The 23,606-nt window shown below is 37.1% G+C and overlaps 1 protein-coding gene across 3 annotated transcripts in view; it reads right to left on the bottom strand.

Annotated features, from left to right (window-relative positions):
• ZDHHC21 (zinc finger DHHC-type palmitoyltransferase 21) overlaps positions 1–23,606 on the bottom strand; it is a 75,499-nt gene that overhangs the window by 10,644 nt on the left and 41,249 nt on the right. For all 3 annotated transcript variants that reach the window (XM_061425265.1, XM_061425266.1, XM_061425267.1), the window contains one exon: positions 11,279–11,395. In XM_061425265.1, coding sequence (XP_061281249.1) covers positions 11,279–11,395 — 117 coding nt within the window. The remainder of the gene's footprint in view (positions 1–11,278; positions 11,396–23,606) is intronic.

The raw sequence follows: 23,606 nt of genomic DNA, 5'->3' as shown, positions 1-23,606 counted from the left end.
CATACTCAGGGCAACAAAAGTTATCAGCTATCACATTCATACACACAAGAGAAACAGTAAACTAGAAGAGAGATTACTAGTGAAGGAACGGTGACAATCACAAGTTATTTTCAAGTGCCAAACTACGTTCAGTATACTTTTTGTTTTGATTTATTTAAGCAGGGAATTGTGGAATATTTCACAGAAAAACTAAAAATAATTTAAATAGATTTTGTTGCAAATAATTCTATTGAACATAAAAGACTCAATACCTTTAGTGACTATCACAGAAGGACCACTAAGATAATTACTATCTTCAAGGAGTAATAAATAATACAATCTTTTAAACTCCTGCTATATGTAGGACAGCTATCTAGAAAAAATAAAATTCCTCAAGGAATGATAAGAAACACATTTTTATTGTGTGTTGTCTACAATCAAAATACCTTATTTCCAATGAAATATTTATGTCTTGTTTATGGTCTAATGATCAAAATAGCCAAGACTTGTGTCAGTCTGTATAACTGAGATAAATGAAAATCCTTTCCTAGTTTAAAAACCAGAAGTTTTCTAAAAAAAAAGAATAAACTAGAAACAAGCAAGACTTACAGAAATATAGTCCTCATATATTTTTATCAAATATACTTTGTCTTCTCCTGATGGCTGACCTTACTCTAAGAAATGATTTTTCAGTTTGAGTCTAAGGAAATATGTTTGACTATAAAAGAACGATGTATCTCTCAACTAATTAAGACTATAACTGAAATTAAAAAAAAGTTTCTAATAGGAAGGGAGAGGGAGGTATTATTGCCTATGGGAAAAACTGGGGGTGAGAGAGGTGAAGAGCAAGTATTTATCACCAAACATTTCCTGGTTAACAGATCTGAGAATCTAGTCCTCTTGGGATAGACTGCTTGATGATACAATTCATCCAACTAACTCACTCTGCCTTGAGTTCATCCTCACCAAGCAACACTTTGCTGTGTACATAGCTGTACAGGAGAGTGTACTGCAGAGTCCTTTGGTACCTGACAGTCGTACATAAGGGAATAAATAGTCACCCTGGCTTATATGACTATCACTTTTGCACCTAGAAATGAGAGTTACTACTTCTAGGCCTGATTAACCCTGGAAACATTTTCAAAATGGAGTTTTCAAATCTATCAAAACAAAGGTCTGAGGGAAATAAGAACATTCTATCAGAAAGAAGACAGTTCAACCTAACTGCCTGCTCTCATTCATCTTAGTATAGGTCTTCTTGATAGTTTTTACTCTGCTGCACATACCTGACTCAATAACTGCTGATTTAACCTGGAGTAAAAAACACTTTTAAGGAAAGTTTATTTCAACTAGAGATGACATACCTGTTGTGTCTACTAATAATTTCTGTAATTCTAAAACAGACATTAGTTGACTTCCTATAATTTCTGATCAACATACAGAGAGCAACTCATTTCACTTTGTATCTTTCATAGCACCAAACCACACAGAAAGTGGATACTCAATAAATGTTTGCAGCACTAAACTAATCGAACATGGACAGAAATAACATTATTTCTTATCTTTTTTTTTTTTTCAATCCAGAGAGAGAAAACTTCCTCCTAACCTTAGACCTCTCTTATCCTTTGAAGTCAAACTCACTATATTACTCACTTGGAAGAGAAAGTTCTTTAAAAATCCATCTTTCACAAAGGATCAGCTATATCTTTTATTAGAGATCTTAAGTTCATATAAACATTTAATCAATCATGAAACCAAACTGATAAGGCAGTAGATCTTACATTTATAGCCACTGAAAATTTCTTTCCAAAAGAATTTCTATACTCCTTTTGTGTGTGTGCTTGGTCGCTCAGTCGTGTCCGACTCTTTGTGACCCCGTGGGCTGTAGCCTGCCAGCCTCTTCTGTCCATATGGATTCTCCAGGCAAGAACACTGGAGTGGGTAGCCACGTCCGTCTCCAGGGGATCTCCCCAACCCAGGGATCAAACCCAGGTCTCCTGCATTGTAGGTGGATTCTTTACCATCTGAGCCACCAGGGAAGTCCAAGAATACTGGAGTGGGTAGCCTATTCCTTCTTCAGGGGAACTTCCCAACCCAGGAATCGAACCAGGGTCTCCTTCATTGCAGGTGGATTCTTTACCAGCTGAGCTACTCAGGTTTTTAATCAGCCTTTTTCTGGCTGTTCAAATACTACTACTGGGTTTTTGTAGGAATCGAATTAATATGTTAGAGCCCTTAATAACTCAATAAATGGCAAACCTAAGTTTTTACTGTAGGACTTAGAGATATCTCAGTTATATTAGATTGTAACTAGACAAAATTATGTTTAAACAAAAGTGGTTTTCATAATTAAAATGACATGGACTGTGGAAGACTACACAGATAAAATATAATGTCCACAAGGGACTTATAATCTGGTTGAAAAAATAAGTAGTAAGTATTATACATAAACCATGATTCATTTACTCATTTATTCCTCTATCAAAAATTTAATAAGTACATACTATACAGTAACAAATAGCTTACAGGCTAGTGACAGTTAAATATATAAGAAATAATTATAGAGAAATATACAGAAGATATCAGAGAGGACGATCATGTATAACAACATATAAGTAAGCCATACACTATTCTAAAACAGCTGAAAACTTATGTTTGCAATCAACAATCAACTCAAGGTCAATTATCCTTACATTTTTAATACAAAACTATACTTTTAAGAAGATTTTTTGTTATCAGTAGAAGATGGGCTAATGTGCCCCTTTGGCTTGGATTTGAGGAGTAAGTAATATAGGGACAGAATGTGACAGAGAAAAACGTAAGAATCACTGTGGAAAAAGATCTACAAAGTTAACTGTAAATATAAAGTTCACTGTTTTCTCCAATCCTGTAAGTTGTAAAGTCAGAGTAAAAATTCATGTGGATTCAGAACATGAAACAATAAAGTAGGGAAAAATCACAATTAAAAGGGAAACTCATAAATGTTTAGCTTCCTTACCAAAAAAAAAAAAAAAGCATCTACTTAATCACTGAAGCAATTAGTCATGCCTAAAGAAAATTAAAATGCACTATTCCTATTTTAAAAAGTACAGAAATAGACCTAAGTTGTTTTAAATGACTTTTAATCTTATCAGAAATAGTTAATTAATTACACTGAATAAAGAGAGAGGATGTAGTATAAATACATTTACACACAGGAACAGTTTTATGCTAAAGAGCAATCCAATTCCACACATAATAATCATGATGCTAGGAGGCATTTTTAGAAAGAAAGCTTTTCTATTACTAGGCAATGTAACTTAGCATGTATTTAAACTAATTCTTTTGCTAGAGTGAACCTAGTTTCCATACAGGTCTCTACTGTATCCAAAATTCAAAGAAATATTATAGCCAATATTAGAATATGACACTGAAAACATATAAAAAGTAACATTTTAAATTTTAATGATTTTTCTAGGTTTTAAAAAGCTACACAAATACTTCCTGTAATATTATAATTAGAAATGCTGTATTAGAAACATATTTTGTTTTTATTAAATGAAAATATAATTCAGAAAGGAAAACAAAATGTTGCACAGAACTCCCTTTATAGAAATGTAAGTGAGCTAGGTTCGGCATAATTGGCAATGATATCCATATTTGCAATGCTGATTTGGAGCTGAGTAAACCAAACAATTTGTACAGAGATTGTACTGAACACTTAATTCATCACATTGATTCAGGGGATACTTAGCAAAATTTCATGATAAGTCTTAGGGCTACATTTTTGGGTACATGTCTAAAAGGCAGGTAAGTTCACTAACTCTGATTAGTAAGAATGCTATTTAATAGATAATCTCATTTAAGCTAATTTAACATTTTGAACATAAGATACTCTTCACTGTAAAACATAATCAAGTTAAAATTAAAGTCACTCCTGCATCTGTGAGTCTGTCTATGTTTATTTAGGTGATCATGAGTGAGAATTTAGGGAGGAAAACATTTTCTCCTTTTATTTTGAAAAGCTTTGCTCTAAGCTATCCTCAGTAATTTAAGTAGTGGTCCAAAAATAGTACCTGTGAGACCAAATATAAAAAGCTCAAAATTTTTTTCTTTGGGAACTTAAAGCCTTTTACAAAATTGCAACTAAATATATCTTCCTCAGCCTACCCTCAACCTCACCACAACTGAGAAAAGCACTGAGCTCCAGAGACGCCATCAAAAGCTTCAGCTTTTACACAAACTCCACGGTGCCCTGAAAATAAAAATGCATGTATACAAAACTGAGATAAACTGTCAGAACAGTGTCATGGTATACAATAGCTCACTGTCAGACCCTCACCAGAAGGCGCTGTACCAGCTGTTACAGGCTTCTTGATTAACTCTCTCCAAGCCCAGTGACTGAAAACATGACTGATACAATCACCCAGCACTATTAGTATTGGCGCTCATCAGAATGGACATTATTCTTGGCTGTGTGTGAACTACTGCATGATAAGAAATACTGACAACAGCAATTACACTAATAACATCACTATCCATTTCATTCAGGAACAAACAAAAAGGCTAAATAGTCTAAGTGAGGAATAATTAGAATAATCTGTTCCCTAAATAAAGAATGTTTCAAAGCAGACTTTGAAAACACTTTTAACCTCAATATTAATTTTAGTCAAAAGGAGAAAGAATATATATTTAAACCTTGTTTTTTAAAATTAAGTCTAAAATAATCAAAGGTAATCCTGAAAAACTGGGTTTAAGATTAGTCTATTTCATAGGAACATCTGGCTGGGTTGAAATCTTTTAACCTTGGAAATGGGATCACAAATAGAATATTTTTAAATTTAAGTAATTTCTAATTATTTTATCTGGGTCACAGTAATTTGTCTTACCAGGTCTAAAATGACACTGGATTATCATTAACTATGATTATCCTGTTACCTTCTACTATCAGTAAAAAGATGGGATTTTCCCTCTTCTACAGGAAGGAAATGGTTTATTTTTCCAAGTAAGGGCAGATGATGGGAAAAAATTACCAAAAATGAACATGTAGCTTCCTCAAAACTTCAATCTAAACCTAAATAGAGACAGCATTTGCTCTGCTTGTTTGTTGTCTATTTCAAACTATATAATTACATAATTTCTATAATGAAATGATATTCCTACCAATGTTTTCCAAAAATGTATCTTGGTCTTTGAGGTGCAGGAGTAGGGGAAGGAGAAACACATCAATGGAAGGATTAAATTTACCATGATTCCTTCTCCTCCTTTTCTTTTTTAGGCTACCTGACAAATTTGTCACTACTTTCACATTGTAAAGAGAGATCCATGGATTTTGACAGTGACAAAAAGATGTCCAGATGTGAAATATCCTACAGGTAGTATCAATTTTTTTCATTAAATTAAACAGGAGGCATATGTTATAAAGAAAGGAAGCAAAATCTATATTTTAAACTTTAACATTAAATCTATTTTAAATATGAATAATTCACTAGATTTAAAATTAAATATTGAATACATTAACGACTTTATATAATTAAGCCCTAAAGAACCTTAAATCAATGTGGGAAGTAGTGCATTCTGGAAACTTTAAAAAAAAAAAAAACTTTTTTTCATTAAAAAGAGTGGTACTTGAAGTACCTTATGAGAACCCTGGTAAATGCAATTGAAATTTACTATAATTTTTAGGGATTTAGATTCAAGAGGAAGTACAGTAACTAAAGGTTGGACTAGCAAATGGAATATATAAACAGCAGGTAAATTTTATAAAGAAAGGAAGCAAAAAATCTTCATTTTAAACTTTAATTTTAACACTAAATACTATTTAAAATACTAATCAATTCATTATATTTAAAATTAAACAATGAATATATAATAACTTTATATAATTAAGCCCTAAAGAATCTTATATCAGTGTGGCTAGTAGTGCATTCTGGAAATGAAAAAAATTTTTTTTCTTCAAAGAGTGGTACTTGAAGTACACCATGAATGCCCAGGTAAATGCAATTGAAATTTACTTTTTTTTTTTTAGGGATTTAGATTCGAGAGGAAGTGCAGTGACTAAAGGCTGAACTAACAGAATGTATTCTGTCTCTTAATACTTGCATTCTTTTTCAAATGTTTCACAAATGTTTAATTTCTATAGACATGAGACCTGTCTACTATACTGTATGTATACAGAAAGAGATGAAACTTTGGGAGAGAGCTTTATTAACAACTGGAATTTCTACTCAGGGGCTTCCCGGGTAGCTCAGCCGATAAAGAATCTGCCTGCAGAGCAGGAGACCTGGGTTTGATCCCTGGGTCGGGAAGATCCCCTGGAGAAGGAAATGGCAAACCACTCCAGTATCCTTGCCTGGAAAATACCATGGACAGAAGAGCCAGGCAGGCTGCAGAGTACAGGGTTGCAAAGAGTCTGGCACGACTGAGCAACAAACACACACTCAGGTTTAGAAATGTCACAACCTTAAAACCAATATCCCTATCTTAAGAAAGACAATGAAATGTGGTTCAATATTATAGCAAAAGAGAACATACAATTTGAAAATATTAATGTACTGGTAGTCTGAAACACAGAAGGGAACCTGATACTGTATATCCTTGAAAAATCATAAATAACTATATATATATAAATTATATAACTATACTATAAATAACTTTAGGTCCAACTCAGAAGTGAATCAGATATGATAAGTAGTTTTATATCCAACTCAGAAGTGATACAAAAATTTGAGAGCAGACATTCTTAAATGATCTTGAAGCCTACGCTGCCAAACCCCATTTTCTGAAGCTACTAGGACTGCTTAGGTGAGAAGGAAATTGTTACTGTCAGCTATAAGCCTGACGACTCTCAGAAGTAACTTGTAGTCTTAACAGCAATGCTATCAAATGTCCATTTCCAGTCATTAACCATAGGAAATTAGGGAAATCAGAGAAACTTCATTTCAGGAAATATAAATATGATTTGGAAAAACCCAAAAGTAGAAATTTTTAAATGCAAGCATAATCTGGCAATTTAGACTCAACTTATGAATGGACTATAAAGTGATAATTATGAATGGGTATAAAAGCAGAGAAAAAAGATTTTAGGGGAAGATCTATCCTCGTCCACAGGAATATGATCAATATCATATTATTTATCAACACCATTAGATATCACAAGAGATATTAGAAAATAAATCAAGCCACTGAATAATAACAAAGGTATATCTAAACAGATATCATCCAATCCATGAATGACCAATAAACACATGAAGAAGTGTTAAATATCATTAGTCATCAAGGAAATGTAAATTAAAACAACTGTTTATTATTAAAACCTATAGAACAGTGAAAGTGAAAGAGGAGAGTGAAAAAGTTGGCTTAAAGCTCAACATTCAGAAAACAAAGATCATGGCATCTGGTCCCATCACTTCATGGCAAATAGATGGAGAAACAGTGGACACAGTGGCTGACTTTATTTTTCTGGGCTCCAAAATCACTGCAGATGGTGACTGCAGCCATGAAATTAAAAGACATTTGCTCCTATGAAGGAAAGTTATGACCAACATAGACAGCATATTAAAAAGCAGAGACATTACTTTGCCAACAAAGGTCCGTCTAGTCAAGGCTATGGTTTTTCCAGTGGTCATGTATGGATGTGAGAGTTGGACTATAAAGAAAGCTGAGCACCAAAGAATTGATGCTTTTGAACTGTGGTATTGGAGAAGACTCCTGAGAGTCCCTTGGACTGCAAGGAAATCCAACCAGTCCATCCTAAAGGAGATCAGTCCTGGGTGTTCATTGGAGGGACTGATGTTGAAGCTGAAACTCCAATACTTTGGCCACCTCATGAGAAGTGCTGACTCATTTGAAAAGACCCTGATTCTGGGAAAGATTGAGGGCAGGAGGAGAGGGGGACGACAGAGGATGAGATGGTTGTATGGTATCACCGACTCGATGGACATGGGTTTGGGTGGAGTCCGGGAGTTGGTGATGGACAGGGAGGCTTGGCATGCTGCGGTTCATGGGGTCGCAGAGAGTCAGACAAAACTGAACGACTGAACTGAACTGAACAGCTGCAATTAAAAAGACTGGCAACAATAAATATTGATGAGTATGTAAAGTAACCAGAATTCTCATACACTGTTGGTGAGATTGCAAAATGGTACAATCACTTGGGGAAGAGGCCGGGCAGTTTCTTATGAAATAAAAGATAAACCTATCTTAGTTCAGTACAGTTCAGTCACTCAGTCGTGTCGACTCCTTGCGACCCCATGAATTGCAGCATGCCAGGCCTCCCTGTCCATCACCAACTCCCGGAGTTCACCCAGAATCGTGTCCATCGAGTCAGTGATGCCATCCAGCCATCTCATCCTCTGTCGTCCCCTTCTCCTCCTGCCCCCAATCCCTCCCAGCATCAGAGTCTTTCCCAATGAGTCAACTCTTCGCATGAGTCGGCCAAAGTACTGGAGTTTCAGCTTTAGCATCATTCCTTCCAAAGAAATCCCAGGGCTGATCTCCTTCAGAATGGACTGGTTGGATCTCCTTGCAGTCCAAGGGCCTCTCAAGAGTCTTCTCCAACACCACAGTTCAAAACCATCAATTCTTTAGTGCTCAGCTTTCTTCACAGTCCAACTCTCACATCCATACATGACCACTGGAAAAACCATAGCCTTGACTAGACGGACCTTTGTGGGCAAAGTAAAGTCTCTGCTTTTGAATATGCTATCTAGGTTGGTCAAAACTTTCCTTCCAAGGAGTAAGCGTCTTTTAATTTCATGGCTGCAGTCACCATCTGCAGTGATCTTGGAGCCCAGAAAAATAAAGTCTGACACTGTTTCCACTGTTTCCCCATCTATTTGCCATGAAGTGATGGGACCAGATACCATGATCTTCGTTTTCTGAATGCTGATCTTTAAGCCAACTTTTTCACTCTCCACTTTCACTTTCATCAAGAGGCTTTTTAGTTCCTCTTCACTTGACCAGCAATTCTTCTCCTAGATATTTACCCAAGGATATGAAAACATGTTTCCACAAAAATACTTGAACAAGAACGTTCATAGCATTTTTATTGATAATTACCAAATTCTGGAACCAGACCAGTTGTCTATTAATAGAATATATAAACAAATTGTGGTATAGTCATATAATGGAATATATTCGGTAATAAAAATAAATTATCAGTACATGTAAAACATGGATAAATCAAAAAACATTATGCTGAAAGGAAGAAGACCTAGATAAATGGATACGAATCAAGTTCTGTAACCAATTCTGATCTATGATAAAAAAAAAAACCAGATCAATGCTGCTTCTTCATAGCACATAGATCTGACAAGAGGCATGAGAGAACGTTCTAGGGTAACGGTAGCAGCTCTACTGTGAAAGAGGGTTGGGATGTGCATGTATGCATTTATGCCACTGTATGTAAATCTTGTCTATGATACATTTGGAGTAAATTTACATAAATGTATGAGTTAAGGGCTCAACTTCATTCTTTTGCATGTGGATACCTAGTTGTCTCAGCAGCATTTGTTGACTTTTCCTTCCCCCATTGAATATCTGTTCTAGATACAAATCCTGTATCGGTACTCATATAAATGGAGTCATACAAATCTGTAACCTTTTGTGACTGGTTTCTTTCACTTAGCATAAGGCTCTCTGGGTTCATCCATGTTGTTGCATGCATCATACTTCACTTCTTTTCAAAGCCAAATAATATTCCGTTTTATGGACACACCACATTTCATGTATCCATTTAGCTGATAGATATGTGGACTGCTTTCACTTTTGGCCTATTATGACTAATGCTGCTATAAATATTCATATACAAATTTTTGTGTGAACATATGTTTCAATTTTCTTGGGAATATACCTAAGAGTGGAATTGCTGAATAAAAGATAATTTATGTTTAACTTTTTAAAGAACTGTCAGAATAGTTTCTAACGTATACGCACCATTTTACATTCCCACTAGCAGTGTATGAGGGTTCTGATGCCTCTGCATTCTCACCTCTGATATTATCTTTATTATACCCTCCTGGAGAAGGCAATGGCACCCCACTCCAGTACTCTTGCCTGGAAAATCCCATGGACGGAGGGGCCTGGTGGGCTGCGGTCCATGGGGTCACTAGGAGTTGGACACGACTAAGCGACTTCACTTTATTTTTTCACTTTCATGCATTGGAGAAGGAAATGGCAACCCACTCCAGTGTTCTTGCCTGGAGAATCCCAGGGACGGGGGAGCCTGGTAGGCTTCCGTCTATGGGGTCGCACAGAGTTGGACACGACTGAAGTGACTTAGCAGCAGCAGTGGGTGTGAGAGAACTTCCCTGGTGGCTCAGTGGTAAACAATCCACCTGCCAATATAGCAGATGCAGGTTTAATCCCTGGGTCAGGAAGATCCCCTGGAGAAGGCAATGGCACCCCACTCCAGTACTCTTGCCTGGAAAATCCCATGGACGGAGGGGCCTGGTGGGCTGTGGTCCATGGGGTCACTAGGAGTTGGACATGACTAAGCGACTTCACTTTATTTTTTCACTTTCATGCATTGGAGAAGGAAATGGCAACCCACTCCAGTGTTCTTGCCTGGAGAAGAAGTGTTCTCTCCCTCCCCGGACATGACTGGTGAGCTGCCGTCTATGGGGTCACAAAGAGTCAGACACGACTGAAGCGACTTAGCAGCAGTAGCAGCACCCCCACCAATAACAAATGAGAAAGCCTATTTACATCTGAAATGCAGTGTATTTCCAAATGTTTTTTTGGAAGTTTTTTTTTTCTTGTTTTGTTTTTCTCAGTGTTATTTTTCACATTTTTAAAATCTTTTCTGTTGTGACAAGTCCACTTTGGCTAATAAACACATGCAAAAAAAAAAAAAAAAAAAAAGCCCTTTACTTACTAATAAAATGTTTATACCTGCAACTCTATTTTTTGGAATTTACCTTAAATTAGTAGTTAAAAGAGAAAAGTAGAGATGTTCAAAGAACTATTTGTAATATAGAAAAAAAACTGCATAGTAGATACTGATCAACAGAAAAATGATTAATTAAAATATGATGTAGTCACTAAAAAGTACATCAAACTATCAAAAACTATAAACATGAAGTTTGAAGCCATATAAAACTACTTTAAGCTAATTTTAAAAGCAGGATACCAAATTACATGTACATTCTGTACATTGATTATAACTACTTTATAATTACACAGGCATACAAAAATGGTACTATATAAATGACTATGGGTAAGTTTTTCTTTATATTTCTAAACTTTCTGTAACTTTTTAGAATTAAGTTCATAATTAGGACATATGTTCATAAATACATTACATTAAAAACATACTTACTGTGATGATGCCAATTAGTTGAGTATAAAACAGTCCAGTTATTCCAACTAACATTGTAATGCCCATAAAGGCAGCTAGTCTCATTATGGCCAATTCATGTCTGACAACAAAGAGGTCCTATAAGAAAAAGAAAGTCTTAAAAACAATTGAAAAATTACTTACAATTGCAATAATAATCAAGAACTGAGCCATAACAATTTCCCTTATTATCTTAAAAGAACTATACTTCCCTTTTATGAGTTTATTCCACTTTTAGAAAATATATAAATATCTGAAATAATCAAAACTAATTGTTTGTAGTTCACAGTAGCAAGCTGAAAAACAGGATTTTACTACTGTATTATCAAATAAAAACTCAATCCTAAAGTTGCAAATTACCCATGCTCATTTGGAGCAAAAACAAAACATTCTTCCAAAAAAAAAAAAAAAAGATGGTGCACAATTTCTGGTTCATCAAACAAAAGTTTTATTATGGCACTGCTAAAAAGCTTGAATGTACAAGTCTGATTCATAATATTAAAGTTCAAATGGCCAAGATACCTGGAGATTATGTATTTTGGTCAAAATGAGAGGGACACACAAACAACAGGATCACATGAACAGCTCTCCTCAATTCCCCCTCATTCATTCATTCATTCACTCATCCAGCTACCACTGCCAAGCACTGAGCTATGTAGGAGAAATGTAAAAATGATAAAGTTATGTTTGTGCCCTCAAAAAGTGTGCAATTTATTCACAGAGAGAAGCCAACTTCGCAAAACCCCAGAACAATGAGCTATATGGAATCTATATATGGAATTTAACAGGAATGTGTGCACAGAGGGCAGGAGAAACACAGAGGAATGCCTGGAATGGAAGGTTAGAAAGAGAAAAGATGTGAGGGGAAGCTGATTTTCCAGCCCAGGGCATGAAGAAGAGAATCTTGAAAGTGATCCAAAGAAACTGTGGCAGGAGGTCAGGAAAACAAGGAGAAGCCATTTCAATTACCCTCACAGTTCTTTCATTCTCTCTCCCTCCTCTGGATAGACTAGTCCAGTCAAGGGAGACAAAGCGGAAGAACAAAGACTTCTGGAAGCCTGTTGCTGCGAAGCTTTGGAGTAAAAAAGTCATGGTGGATAAAAAGCAACAAAGGAATGGGAAGGACCCCAAAACATAACCATCCACATGCTTTTTTTAATACTGATTCAGGTTAAGGCTTAACAGTACTCTGGTAGCAATACCAGCAACAGGGAGGTCACTGAACATAATGATCTTGTTAGAAACAAAAGAACTGATGCTCTTCTGTGTACCACAGGGATCATCCACCAGGCTCAAGCACAACTCTGAGTCCACACTCAAACCACCCAGTTTATTAGCCGGGAAGAAATTAAAATTCACCAAGACACTTACGATGTTACATAATAGTCACATATTAGGCAGTCATTTCAAAACTTGAGTAAAAACAGAATAGAGAATCCCTACAAAACATGTAAAGAGGAAAAGATGGGACTATAAATGCCACCACGAATTCAGTACAGTAAGCTCTCTACGATGCTTTTTCAAAGCACAAATATGTTCCAATATGACTGATATATTAAGTAACAATTTGACCATAGCGAGGCTCTTGTGTTTGTTTATACGTGATTTTATCTGCAAGAAACCCAAGATGAACAATAAAATCTTCACCCAAGCCATGCTGGAATACTCAAAATACACACTGTCAAACATCTACCCGCTACCTCAACTTGTCATAAGTGTTATAAGTCACATTCATCCACATCTGGTATTAAATTTCCCCTCCAATTTCACATGACTCTCCTCCCATCACTTGTAATAACTCACATAAGGCAACCCTTCTGGATACTCACTTCCACGAGAAAATTTTAGGTCTCTTCTAAGGTAAAATGCTATGTTCCTTATAGCATATCTTAACTAGTTAACATGTAAAACCATGCTGCTGTTTTTATTAGGTGTCCTTTTTAAGTGTCACTGACAAAGTTTTTGAATATTTTCATTTCTCTGCATAACCCCTATGGTTTTCTTTGAATGATTTTGCACAGTGGGGCAAATTTTAGGAATTCACACACTGTGCTATGTAGAGCTCACACTAATAAAAAAACATATGGTCCCCAATTTACAATGGTTCACCTTATGATTTTTTGACTTTAAGATAGTGCAACTTCAGATATTTTCAATTTAGGATGGGTTTATCATGATGCATCCCACTGTAAGCCAAGGAAAATCTGTGACACATGTGACCAAATAAAATGCATCCTCTTTTTCCCCAGTGAAAAGATTAAAAAACTCTTTGCCAACTAGAATTTATACCTCTTAGGGATGAAAAGATCTATGTAAAATTACATTTATCCACTTAGATATACATTTATTATTAAGAGTATTTGTGTAAAATAGTAAAATAATTCAAAAGTTGCTTTTTATCACTTTTTCAAAAAATGTATTTCAATTTTATACACACATAATTAACATTAGTACTAAATCCATATTTTGAGGCATTTAACACACATCTCCAGAGCACAACATCTTTACTTCTACCTTCGATTTTTCTTTATTTTTTTTTTTAGATACAGTACTTTTGAATCCAAAAATTGGCTTGGGAAATTTTATCTAAATCACAAGTACCCATTTGCTATTCGAAGCTTTACTACATAATCAGTGTTAAGCCTGAATTATGGCTCTCCAAAAACTTGTATGTTGAAGTCCTCATCCCACCCCATCTTCAGTACTTCAGAATGTTACCATATTTGGAGAAAAGGCCTTTAGAGAGCAGATGAAGTTAAATGCGACGCTTAGGGTGGGCACTAATCCAATCCGACGAGTACCCTTATTAGGAGGAAACTGAGAAACACAGAGAGACACACGCATGTTGAAGCCCATAGGCGAGACCACACGAGGGCACTGCGGCGAGGGGCCACCTGCAGAAAGACCTCCAGCGGGGCCAGAACTGCTGGCGCCCCAATCGTGGGCTCCCAGGCTCTGGAATTATGAGAAAACGTCTTTCTGTTGTTGGTGTCCCCCAGTCTGTGGTAAACTGGATCAGCCCTAGAAAACTAATAATACAGTAACTGTGTTTATAGTTTTCATTTCTTCCCATTTTTGTTAAGAAATGAGTTTATACATAGATGAACATGGAAAACACAAGTTCAGTTTAGAGAAAAGAACCTGGACATCTGAGAACATACACAGGCTTTCCTCACTGCATTTCTTCCCCGTCATATCCAATCCCTCATCCCTAACTTAAGGGAAAGGTCGCTGATAGGTTCTTCAGACATTTTCGATGCTATGTTTCTACTGCTTATTACAATATCTTTTCATACTCTGAGTCTACTTTTTCATTCTCTTTATGGCAACTTTTGATAACCCCACATTCTTAATGTAGTCCAATTTATCAATCTTTTCTTTTAGTGCTTTTTGTTCCATATTTAGTAAATCTTTCCCAATCCTGAGGTAATAATGACATTCTATATCATCTTCTAAAGCTTTTAAAAGCTTTATAATTTTGCCTTTCATATTTGGGTCACTAATCCACTTGGAACTCATTTTTGTACACAGAGAAATACATGGTTCTGAATTTACTTTTATTGTATGGATATTCAATAGTTCCAAGATGGTTTATTTAAAAACCTGGCCTTTCCTCAGTGATCAGAGGTCAAGTCTCCACACATGCATGAGTCTGATGTGGGCTCTTCCATTCAGTTTTCTTGGTTTATTTACCCCCATACTTGTGAGCACATCTTTGTTACCCTGGCTTTGTACTAACTCTCCATATCTAGGTGGCCAAATTATCCCAACTTGTTCTTTTTCAAGAATATCTTGTTATGGGGTTAAGAGACACAAACTACGAAGTGTTAAATAGATAAGCAACAAGGATATATTGTTCAGGATAGGGAAATTCAGCCTTTGTATTGTAATAAATTTAAATATTTAAATATTATAAAATATTGAATCACTAAGTGTGCTACATCTGAAAATAAGATATAATGGTAAATTAAGTATACTTCAATTAAAAAAGGAATATTGGCTATTCTAAATACAGCTGACCATTGAACAACACGGGGGTTAATCTGTATGTAATTCATAGTAGGCAATCAATACCCACAGTTCCTCAGCATCAGGAGATTCAACCAACCGCTGGAGTAGTTACTACTGGAAATACACACAGGTAAGCAGTGCTGCATAGTTCCAATCTGTGTTGTTCAACGGTCAACTATAATTTATATTTCCATAATAACTTTTGAATCAGATTTCAAGTTATGACATACACACTCAGATACACACACACCTGACATATTCTCTCCACTAAGAGTCACAATTTTCCACTAGAGGTCTTGTGCGTCTTCTGGTCAGATTTAATTCAGGAACTTCCTATTTCTTGATTCAATTATAAACAGTTGTGCTATTAATTTCACTGTCTAAAGCACTGCTTGCTGGCATTCAGAAGTAAAACTGATTTTTTAAAATATTTTACTAGAGTCACACTTCTTAAACTTTCTTTAAAAATCCCAAAGAATCTATGAATAAATTATTTACACAATCATGCCATCATGACTTTTACATTATATTTACACAAGAGTAACGATGGGCTTATTTATTTCAGCAGTTTTACTGTTTCGTCTTCTTGCTTCACTGTATAGACTAGAATTCCTAGCACCGTGTTTCATAACAATGGTTACGGGGGCACAGAGGCATCAATACTTTGTCCCACAACTCGGAGGTCAACATTTTATCATTAAACAAGCTACAGCTGCTGTGTTGTGTTCTGTGTGTGGTTTTTGGTTGTTGGTTTGTTTTGGAACCATTTATCTCACTCAAAAAGCTCTCTAGTTCTAGTTTGCTAAGAGTTTATACATAAATAGAGGCTGAATTGTATCTTTGTCTTCATACACTGATACATGTAGTCTTCATACACCTGGGGATCTTCCCTAATCTGCTAGTGTGATAAAGTATACTGATTGATTTTTTAGTGTAAAAATAACCTTTCATTCCTAAGATAAACTTAACTTGTCTAGGCTGGTTATATATAACCAGATACAGTTGGCTAAAATTTTGTTTAGGGGTTGTTTATCTATGTTCATAATCAGACTAGTCTAATTTTCTTTCTTTTTCTTATTATCTTTGATAGGTTATATATCCAACATATGTTATACACATAAAATGAGTTGGGGAGAGTTCCCTTTACCTATTATTTTAATAAGTCGGCATAAGACTGGAATTATCGTTCCCTTTCATACATGACAGAGTTAGAACTCACTAGTAAATGTGTGGATATTCTTTTCAGAAAAAGTTTTAACTACTCACTCATCATCATGGGATTACCCATGTTTCCAGATTGTTCCTGCTGCTATACTATGTTAACGATCAGGAAACTCAGTAATGCACAGATGTCAGTTATCCAAACTGACGTAGAGAATTAATACAATCCCAATAAACGTCCTCCACCAGTAGAGTCCTACTGGTAGGAGTTTTTCACTTTCTTTTGATTTGTAAACTGCCAAGTAAGCAGTTTCCAAATTTCATTGGAAAAATAAAGGCAAAGGACAGCACAGCACTCCTATATAAAAAGAACAAGGGGAGGATTTGTTCTATTGCGTGCATTCTCAGTAGGGGCAGTACTGCCCCCAGGAGAGAGAAAATTGGTTCCTGGAGGATAAAAAATCTTAGCTATTACAGTGATTTGTGGCCAAAATCAGTCCTAGAAGGCAATGGCACCCCACTCCAGTACTCTTGCCTGGAAAATCCCATGGACGGAGGAGCCTGGTAGGCTGCAGTCCATGGGGTCGCTAAGAGTCGGGCACGACTGAGAGACTTCACTTTCACTTTTCACTTTCCTGCATTGGAGAAGGAAATGGCAACCCACTCCAGTGTTCTTGCCTGGAGAATCCCAGGGACGGGGGAGCCTAGTGGGCTGCAGTCTATGGGGTCGCACAGAGTCAGACACGACTGAAGTGACTTAGCAGCAGCAGCAGCAAAATCAGTCCTACCTGATAAAATCTTATTCCTTTAGTATTTAACTTCACAGAGAGAAAAGGAGAAAGCGTCTAAAAAGGCTCCTGAGGGGAACAGAAATAATGGAAATAAAAAGGCTGAGAAACACTCCTATACTATATAACAAGATTTATTATAAAACAACAGTTGTCGATTTTCCCAGGAGCGCAGTGGATAAGAATCCACCTGATTCCATCCCTGGTCCAGGAAGATTCCATGTGCCATGGAGCAACTACCCGATGTGTCACAACCACAAGCCCTTGCTCGGGGTCCACAAGCCACTACTACCGCAGCCCATGCTCTTAGAGCCTGTGCTCTGCAACAAGATAGGCCGCAATGAAAAGCCCACACACAGCAGCTCCAGAGTGGCCCCTACTCACCACAACTAGAGAAAGCCTGTGCACACCAACAAAGACTCAGTGTAGCCAAAAATACATATTTTATATTTTAAAAAGCCCTAAAAAAAAAAAAAAAAGTTGTAACACATAACATTGTACATGAGGTGGTGACCAAAACCATCCCCAAGAAAAAGAAATGCAAGAAGGCAAAGGGGTTCTCTGAGGAGGCCTTACAAATAGCTGAGAAAAGAAGAGAAGTCAAAGGCAAAGGAAAAAGGGAAAGATATACCCACCTGAATGCAGAGTTCTAGAGAACAGCAAGGAGAAAAAAGAAAGCCTTCTTAAGTGAATAATGCAAAGAAATAGAGGAAAACTACAGAATAGGAAAGACTAGAGATCTCTTTCAGAAAATTGTAGCTACCAAGAGAACATTTCATTCAAGGATGGGCAATAAAGGACACAAACAGTATGGACCTAACAGAAGCAGAAGATATTAACAAGAGGGGGCAAGAATACACAGAAGAAGTATACAAAAAAGATCTTAACGACCCAGACAACCACAATGGTGTGATCACTCACCTAGAGCCAAACATCCCGGACTGCGAAGTTAAGTGGGCCTTAGGAAGCATCAGTACAAACAAAGCTAGTGGAGGTGATGGAATTCCAGCTGAGCTACTGCAAATCCTAAAAGATGATGCTGTTAAGTGCTACACTCAATATGCCACCAAATTTGGAAAACTCAGCAGTGTCCACAGGGCTGGAAAATGTCAGTTTTCATTCCAATCCCAAAGAAGGGCAATGCCAAAGAATGTTAAAACTATCATACAATTGTACTCATTTCACATGCTAGCAAGGTAATGCTCAAAACCCTTCAAGCTAGGCTTTAACATTACATGAACTGAGAAATTCCAGATGTACAAGCTGGATTTTGAAAAGGCAGAGGAACCAGAGATCAAATTGCCAACATCTATGATCTTCAAGGTCATAGACAAAAGCAAGGTACTTCCAAGAAAACATCTAGTTTGGCTTCACTAACTATGTGAAAGCCTTTAACTGTGTGGATCACAACAAACTGTGCAAAATTCTTAAAAGAGATGGAAATACCAGACCATCTTACCTATCTCCCGAGAAACCTGTATGCAGGTCAAGAAGCAACAGTTAGAACCAGACGTGGAACAATGAATGGACTGGATCAAAACTGGGAAAGGAGTACATCAAGGCAGTATATTGTCACCCTGCTTATTTAACTTACATGCAGAGTACATCACTTGGAATCCCGGGCTGGATGACTCACAAACTAGAATCAAGATTGCAGGGAGAACTATCAACAATCTCACATATGCAGATGACACCACTCCAAAGGCAGAAAGCAAAGAAGAACTAAAGAGTCTCTTGATGATGGTGAAAGAGGAGAGTGAAAAAACTGGCTTAAAACTCAACATTCAAAAGACTAAGATCATGGCATCCAGTTCCATCACTTCATGGCAAACAGAAGAGGAAAAAGTGGAAACAGTGACAAATTTTATTTTCCTGGGCTCCAAAATCACTGTGGATGATGACTACAACCACAAAGTTAAAAGATGCTCACTCCTTGAAAGGAAAGTTATGACAAAACTAGGCAGTGTATTGAAAAGCAGAGATATCACTTGGCCTACAAAGGTCTGTGTAGTCAAAGCTATGGTTTTTCCAGTAGTCACATATGGCTGTGACAGTTGGACCATAAAGAAGGCCGAGTGCTAAAGAACTGATGCTTTCGAACTGTGATGCTGGAGAAGACTGAAACTAGAACACTTTCTAACACCATACACAAAAATAAACTCAAAATGGATTAAAGATCTAAACATTTAAGACCAGAAACTATAAAACTCCTAGAGGAGAACACAGGCAAAACACTCTCCGAGAGTCCCTTGGACAGCAAGGAGATCAAACCAGTCAATGCTAAAGGAAATCAACCCTGAATATCCACTGGAAGAACTGATGCTGAAGTTCCAATACGATGGCCACCTGTTGTGAAGAGCCGCCTCATTGAAAAAGATCCTGATGCTGGTAAAGATTGAAGGTAGGAAGAGAAAAGGATGACAGAGGATGAGATGGCTGGATGGCATCACAGACCTAATGGACATGAGTTTGAGCAAACTCCGGGAGATAGCATAGGATGGGGAAACCCGGCATGCTGCAGTCCATGGGGCTGCAGAGTCAGACATGACTGAGCAACTAACACACACAGAGCTTAGCCTTAAGATCTCTTCTTGTCTATCTATACTCACTCCCTAGAAAATCTCCTATCAGTTTCCATGGCTTTAAATGCCATCTTTATACCTAAAGGCCCCAAACTTATATATCTAGCTCACACCACTCTACTGAAATCCAGACTTCTATATCTGTCTACTTAACATCTGTTCTTGGATACTGAATTGGTACTTCAACAGATACAAAATTTAACTTTTTCCTAAAATTTAGTCTTCCTCCAGGCTCCTCCCTCTCAGTAAATGGTATCTCTATTCTTCCAGTTCAGGACATAAAACCTTGCAATCATACTTAGCTTGTCACTTTCTATCTCATATCCCACATCCCAATCATCTCCAAATCCTGTTAGCTCTTAAACTATAAGGCACCACTTTTCAACACTTTCACGATTACCCTATCCACTGTCACCTTGTTGGGACTGTATTTTAATAGTCTAGTAACTGATCTTTTTGCTGCCATCATTGTCCCTAAATTTATTCTTCCTAGCAATCAGTTTTCCTTCTAAAATGTAAATGAGTTTGTGTAATTTTGCTAAAAATCCTTCAATAGATTCCAAAGTCCCAATCTTTAAATTAAACCTCCTGAAAAAACAAAGCCTCCAACCCCAGCTCTCACTGCTCTCAGTTATCTCCTACTACTGCTGTCCTATCTCTCTCCACTCAAGATACACTGGCCTCCTTACCGTACCTTGAAAATATCAAGCATGCTCCCACCTCACATTCTTGGCATGGGTGCTTTCCTCTCTCTGGAATGCTCTTCCTCCCAGTATCAGTGACATGCTTGAGTTTCAGATCTCTGCTCTAGTGTCAATATGGGAAAGGCCGCCTATGACTGTATCAGCATTACTTTCTATCCCTTACCCACCTTTATTATGTACTTCATAATACTAACCTTGTATACCATATATTTGCTTATCACCTGGCTCCTCCAATTAGGATGTAGGCTCCTTAATTCAGGAACTTTACTGTGGTCTCTGCTGCATCTTCAGAGCCTAGAAGAGGCACTGTGCACAGAGAAGACACTCGACAAATATTTTTTAAATGATTCATGAGTGTTTTTCAAAATTTTTGAAAATAAAAAACTGTTTTACAAAGAAAACTTTACATCCAAAGTGGTAATACTCTTAATCAGTAGAAAGCAATTTTATTTATAACTATTGTGGAAAAAGCAAGAGAGTTCCAGAAAAACATCTATTTCTGCTTTATTGACTATGCCAAAGCCTTTGACTGTGTGGATAACAATAAACTGTGGACAATTCTTCAAGAGATGGGAATACCAGACCACCTGATCTGCCTCTTGAGAAATTTGTATGCAGGTCAGGAAGCAACAGTTAGAACTGGACATGGAACAACAGACTGGTTCCAAATAGGAAAAGGAGTACGTCAAGGCTGTATATTGTCACCCTGTTTATTTAACTTATATGCAGAGTACATCATGAGAAATGCTGGGCTGGAAGAAGCACAAGCTGGAATCAAGATTGCCGGGAGAAATATCAATAACCTCAGATATGCAGATGACACCACCCTTATGGCAGAAAATGAAGAGGAACTAAAAAGCCTCTTGATGAAGGTGAAAGTGGAGAGTGAAAAAGTTGGCTTAAAGCTCAACATTCAGAAAACAAAGATCATGGCATCCGGTTCCATCACTTCATGGGAAATAGATGGGGAAACAGTGGAAACAGTGTCAGACTTTATTTTTCTGGGCTCCAAATCACTGCAGATGGTGACTGCAGTCATGAAATTAAAAGACGCTTACTCCTTGGAAGGAAAGTTATGACCAACCTAGATAGCATATTCAAAAGCAGAGACATTACTTTGCCAACAAAGGTCCGTCTAGTCAAGGCTATGGTTTTTCCTGTGGTCATGTATGGATGTGAGAGTTGGACTGTGAAGAAGGCTGAGCGCCGAAGAATTGATGCTTTTGAACTGCGATGTTGGAGAAGATTCTTGAGAGTCCCTTGGACTACAAGGAGATCCAACCAGTCCATTCTGAAGGAGATCAGCCCTGGGATTTCTTTGGAAGGAATGATGCTAAAGCTGAAACTCCAGTACTTTGGCCACCTCATGCGAAGAGTTGACTCATTGGAAAAGACTCTGATGCTGGGAGGGATTGGGGGCAAGAGGAGAAGGGGACGACAGAGGATGAGATGGCTGGATGGCATCACTGACTCAATGGACATGAGTTTGAGTGAACTCCGGGAGTTGGTAATGGACAGGGAGGCCTGGCGTGCTGCGATTCATGGGGTCGCAAAGAGTCGGACACGACTGAGCAACTGATCTGATTTGATTATTTGTAAGTTATTTTCTGTTTTTTGGTTTTTTTTTTTTTTGCTGGCCTAGCATGTGGGATCTTAGTTTCCCAACCAAGGATCAAACCTGTGCCCCGTGCAGTGGAAGCACATAGTCTTAACCACTGGACCACCACAGAAGTCCCCATTTTCTGTGTTTTTATGAGACTAGCCTGAAAATTAACATGAGAGGTATCTGTGATCTTTCTGCTACTGTGAAGGGGTTTGTCAGCCTCCTCATTACTACACTTTGTGCCAAATCATCCTCTTTTGTAAGGGATGGCACTATGCAGGACATTTAGCAGCATCCCTGCTAAATGCCCGTAGCACTCTCCCAGTTGTGACAATCACAAGTGTCTCCAGATATCCTTATCAAACTCTCCCTTCTTTCCCCACTGTACTCCTGGCAGGGGTTTGTTTTCTCTGTTTTTCAAAAATGAAAATAGCTAAGATCACAACTAAGATATCTAAAATATACAGATTTAATTTTGAAAATGGCTAAATAAGCAACTTCACATGCTGAGGTTAGGTTCGTGTGGCACTTGCTTTTGCATAAAGTAAAATCCTACCATATATGTACAGTTAGCAGCACTTTCTGCAATGCGCTTCAGCTTCAATTTTATCATTACATTCAAAATCACAGACAAAGAAGTTACAGGATTATACTGTACAGTACTCTCACCTCTAGTCCCCAGGTAAAATGTACTTTTCAGTTTTGTTAAATCCTAATGGAAATTAATATCTGAATGGAAAAAAAAAATCACTCTCAAGGCTCTTGCTGAGTGATCAGAATCATACATTATATTTGGATACAGATATAAATGCCGCTTTCTCAGGGAGCAAATTTCACTGGCACCTGACTGCCAGGTTCATGACTGAGGGTAAAATACCTCAGAAAAATAATTTTGTCTGCCTTCCTATCTTTTAGCAGGAAAAACTCTAGAAAAGTTAGAGCAAATTGGTAAGAAAGCAGGATACCATACTTTCTTGCTATATGTGTTTGATAAAAAATGAGAGATGAGTGAGATTATAAAATTGCCGTCAGCATTTAACCACTTAAACTCACAGTGACTGAAATATTCTCACAGAGAAATAAAACTGCTAAGTTTTTACACTAAGTGTAATAATATTCATAAGTAATTAGCTATATAGAATTTAATGAGGACATACATTCAGGACACCTGGCACTGCAAGGCAAGGTCAAGATTTAGTATAAGGTTTCTTTGTTCCACCTGTCGGTAAAAGCACAAGGATATACGACACACAGAACTGACAACTGTTAGAACAGTAGGGTATTCTTATATAGTTGTTTTTTACATATATTAACTAATTACACATCTGACACCATAGCTTCCAAGCAAAAAAAAAAAAACAAGGAAAGAAAAATTTACCAAGAGATGCTACTTCGACTAGCATTTCAGGAAAGAGCCAAAAAACCCCCAAATTATCTCTATACTTGTTAATGAAATAATTT

The sequence above is a fragment of the Bos javanicus genome, chromosome 8 (genome assembly GCF_032452875.1).
Source record: "Bos javanicus breed banteng chromosome 8, ARS-OSU_banteng_1.0, whole genome shotgun sequence".
Taxonomy (NCBI): Eukaryota; Metazoa; Chordata; class Mammalia; order Artiodactyla; family Bovidae; genus Bos; species Bos javanicus.
Note: the sequence above shows the minus strand (reverse complement) of the source record. Positions and strands in the feature narration are given on the sequence as shown.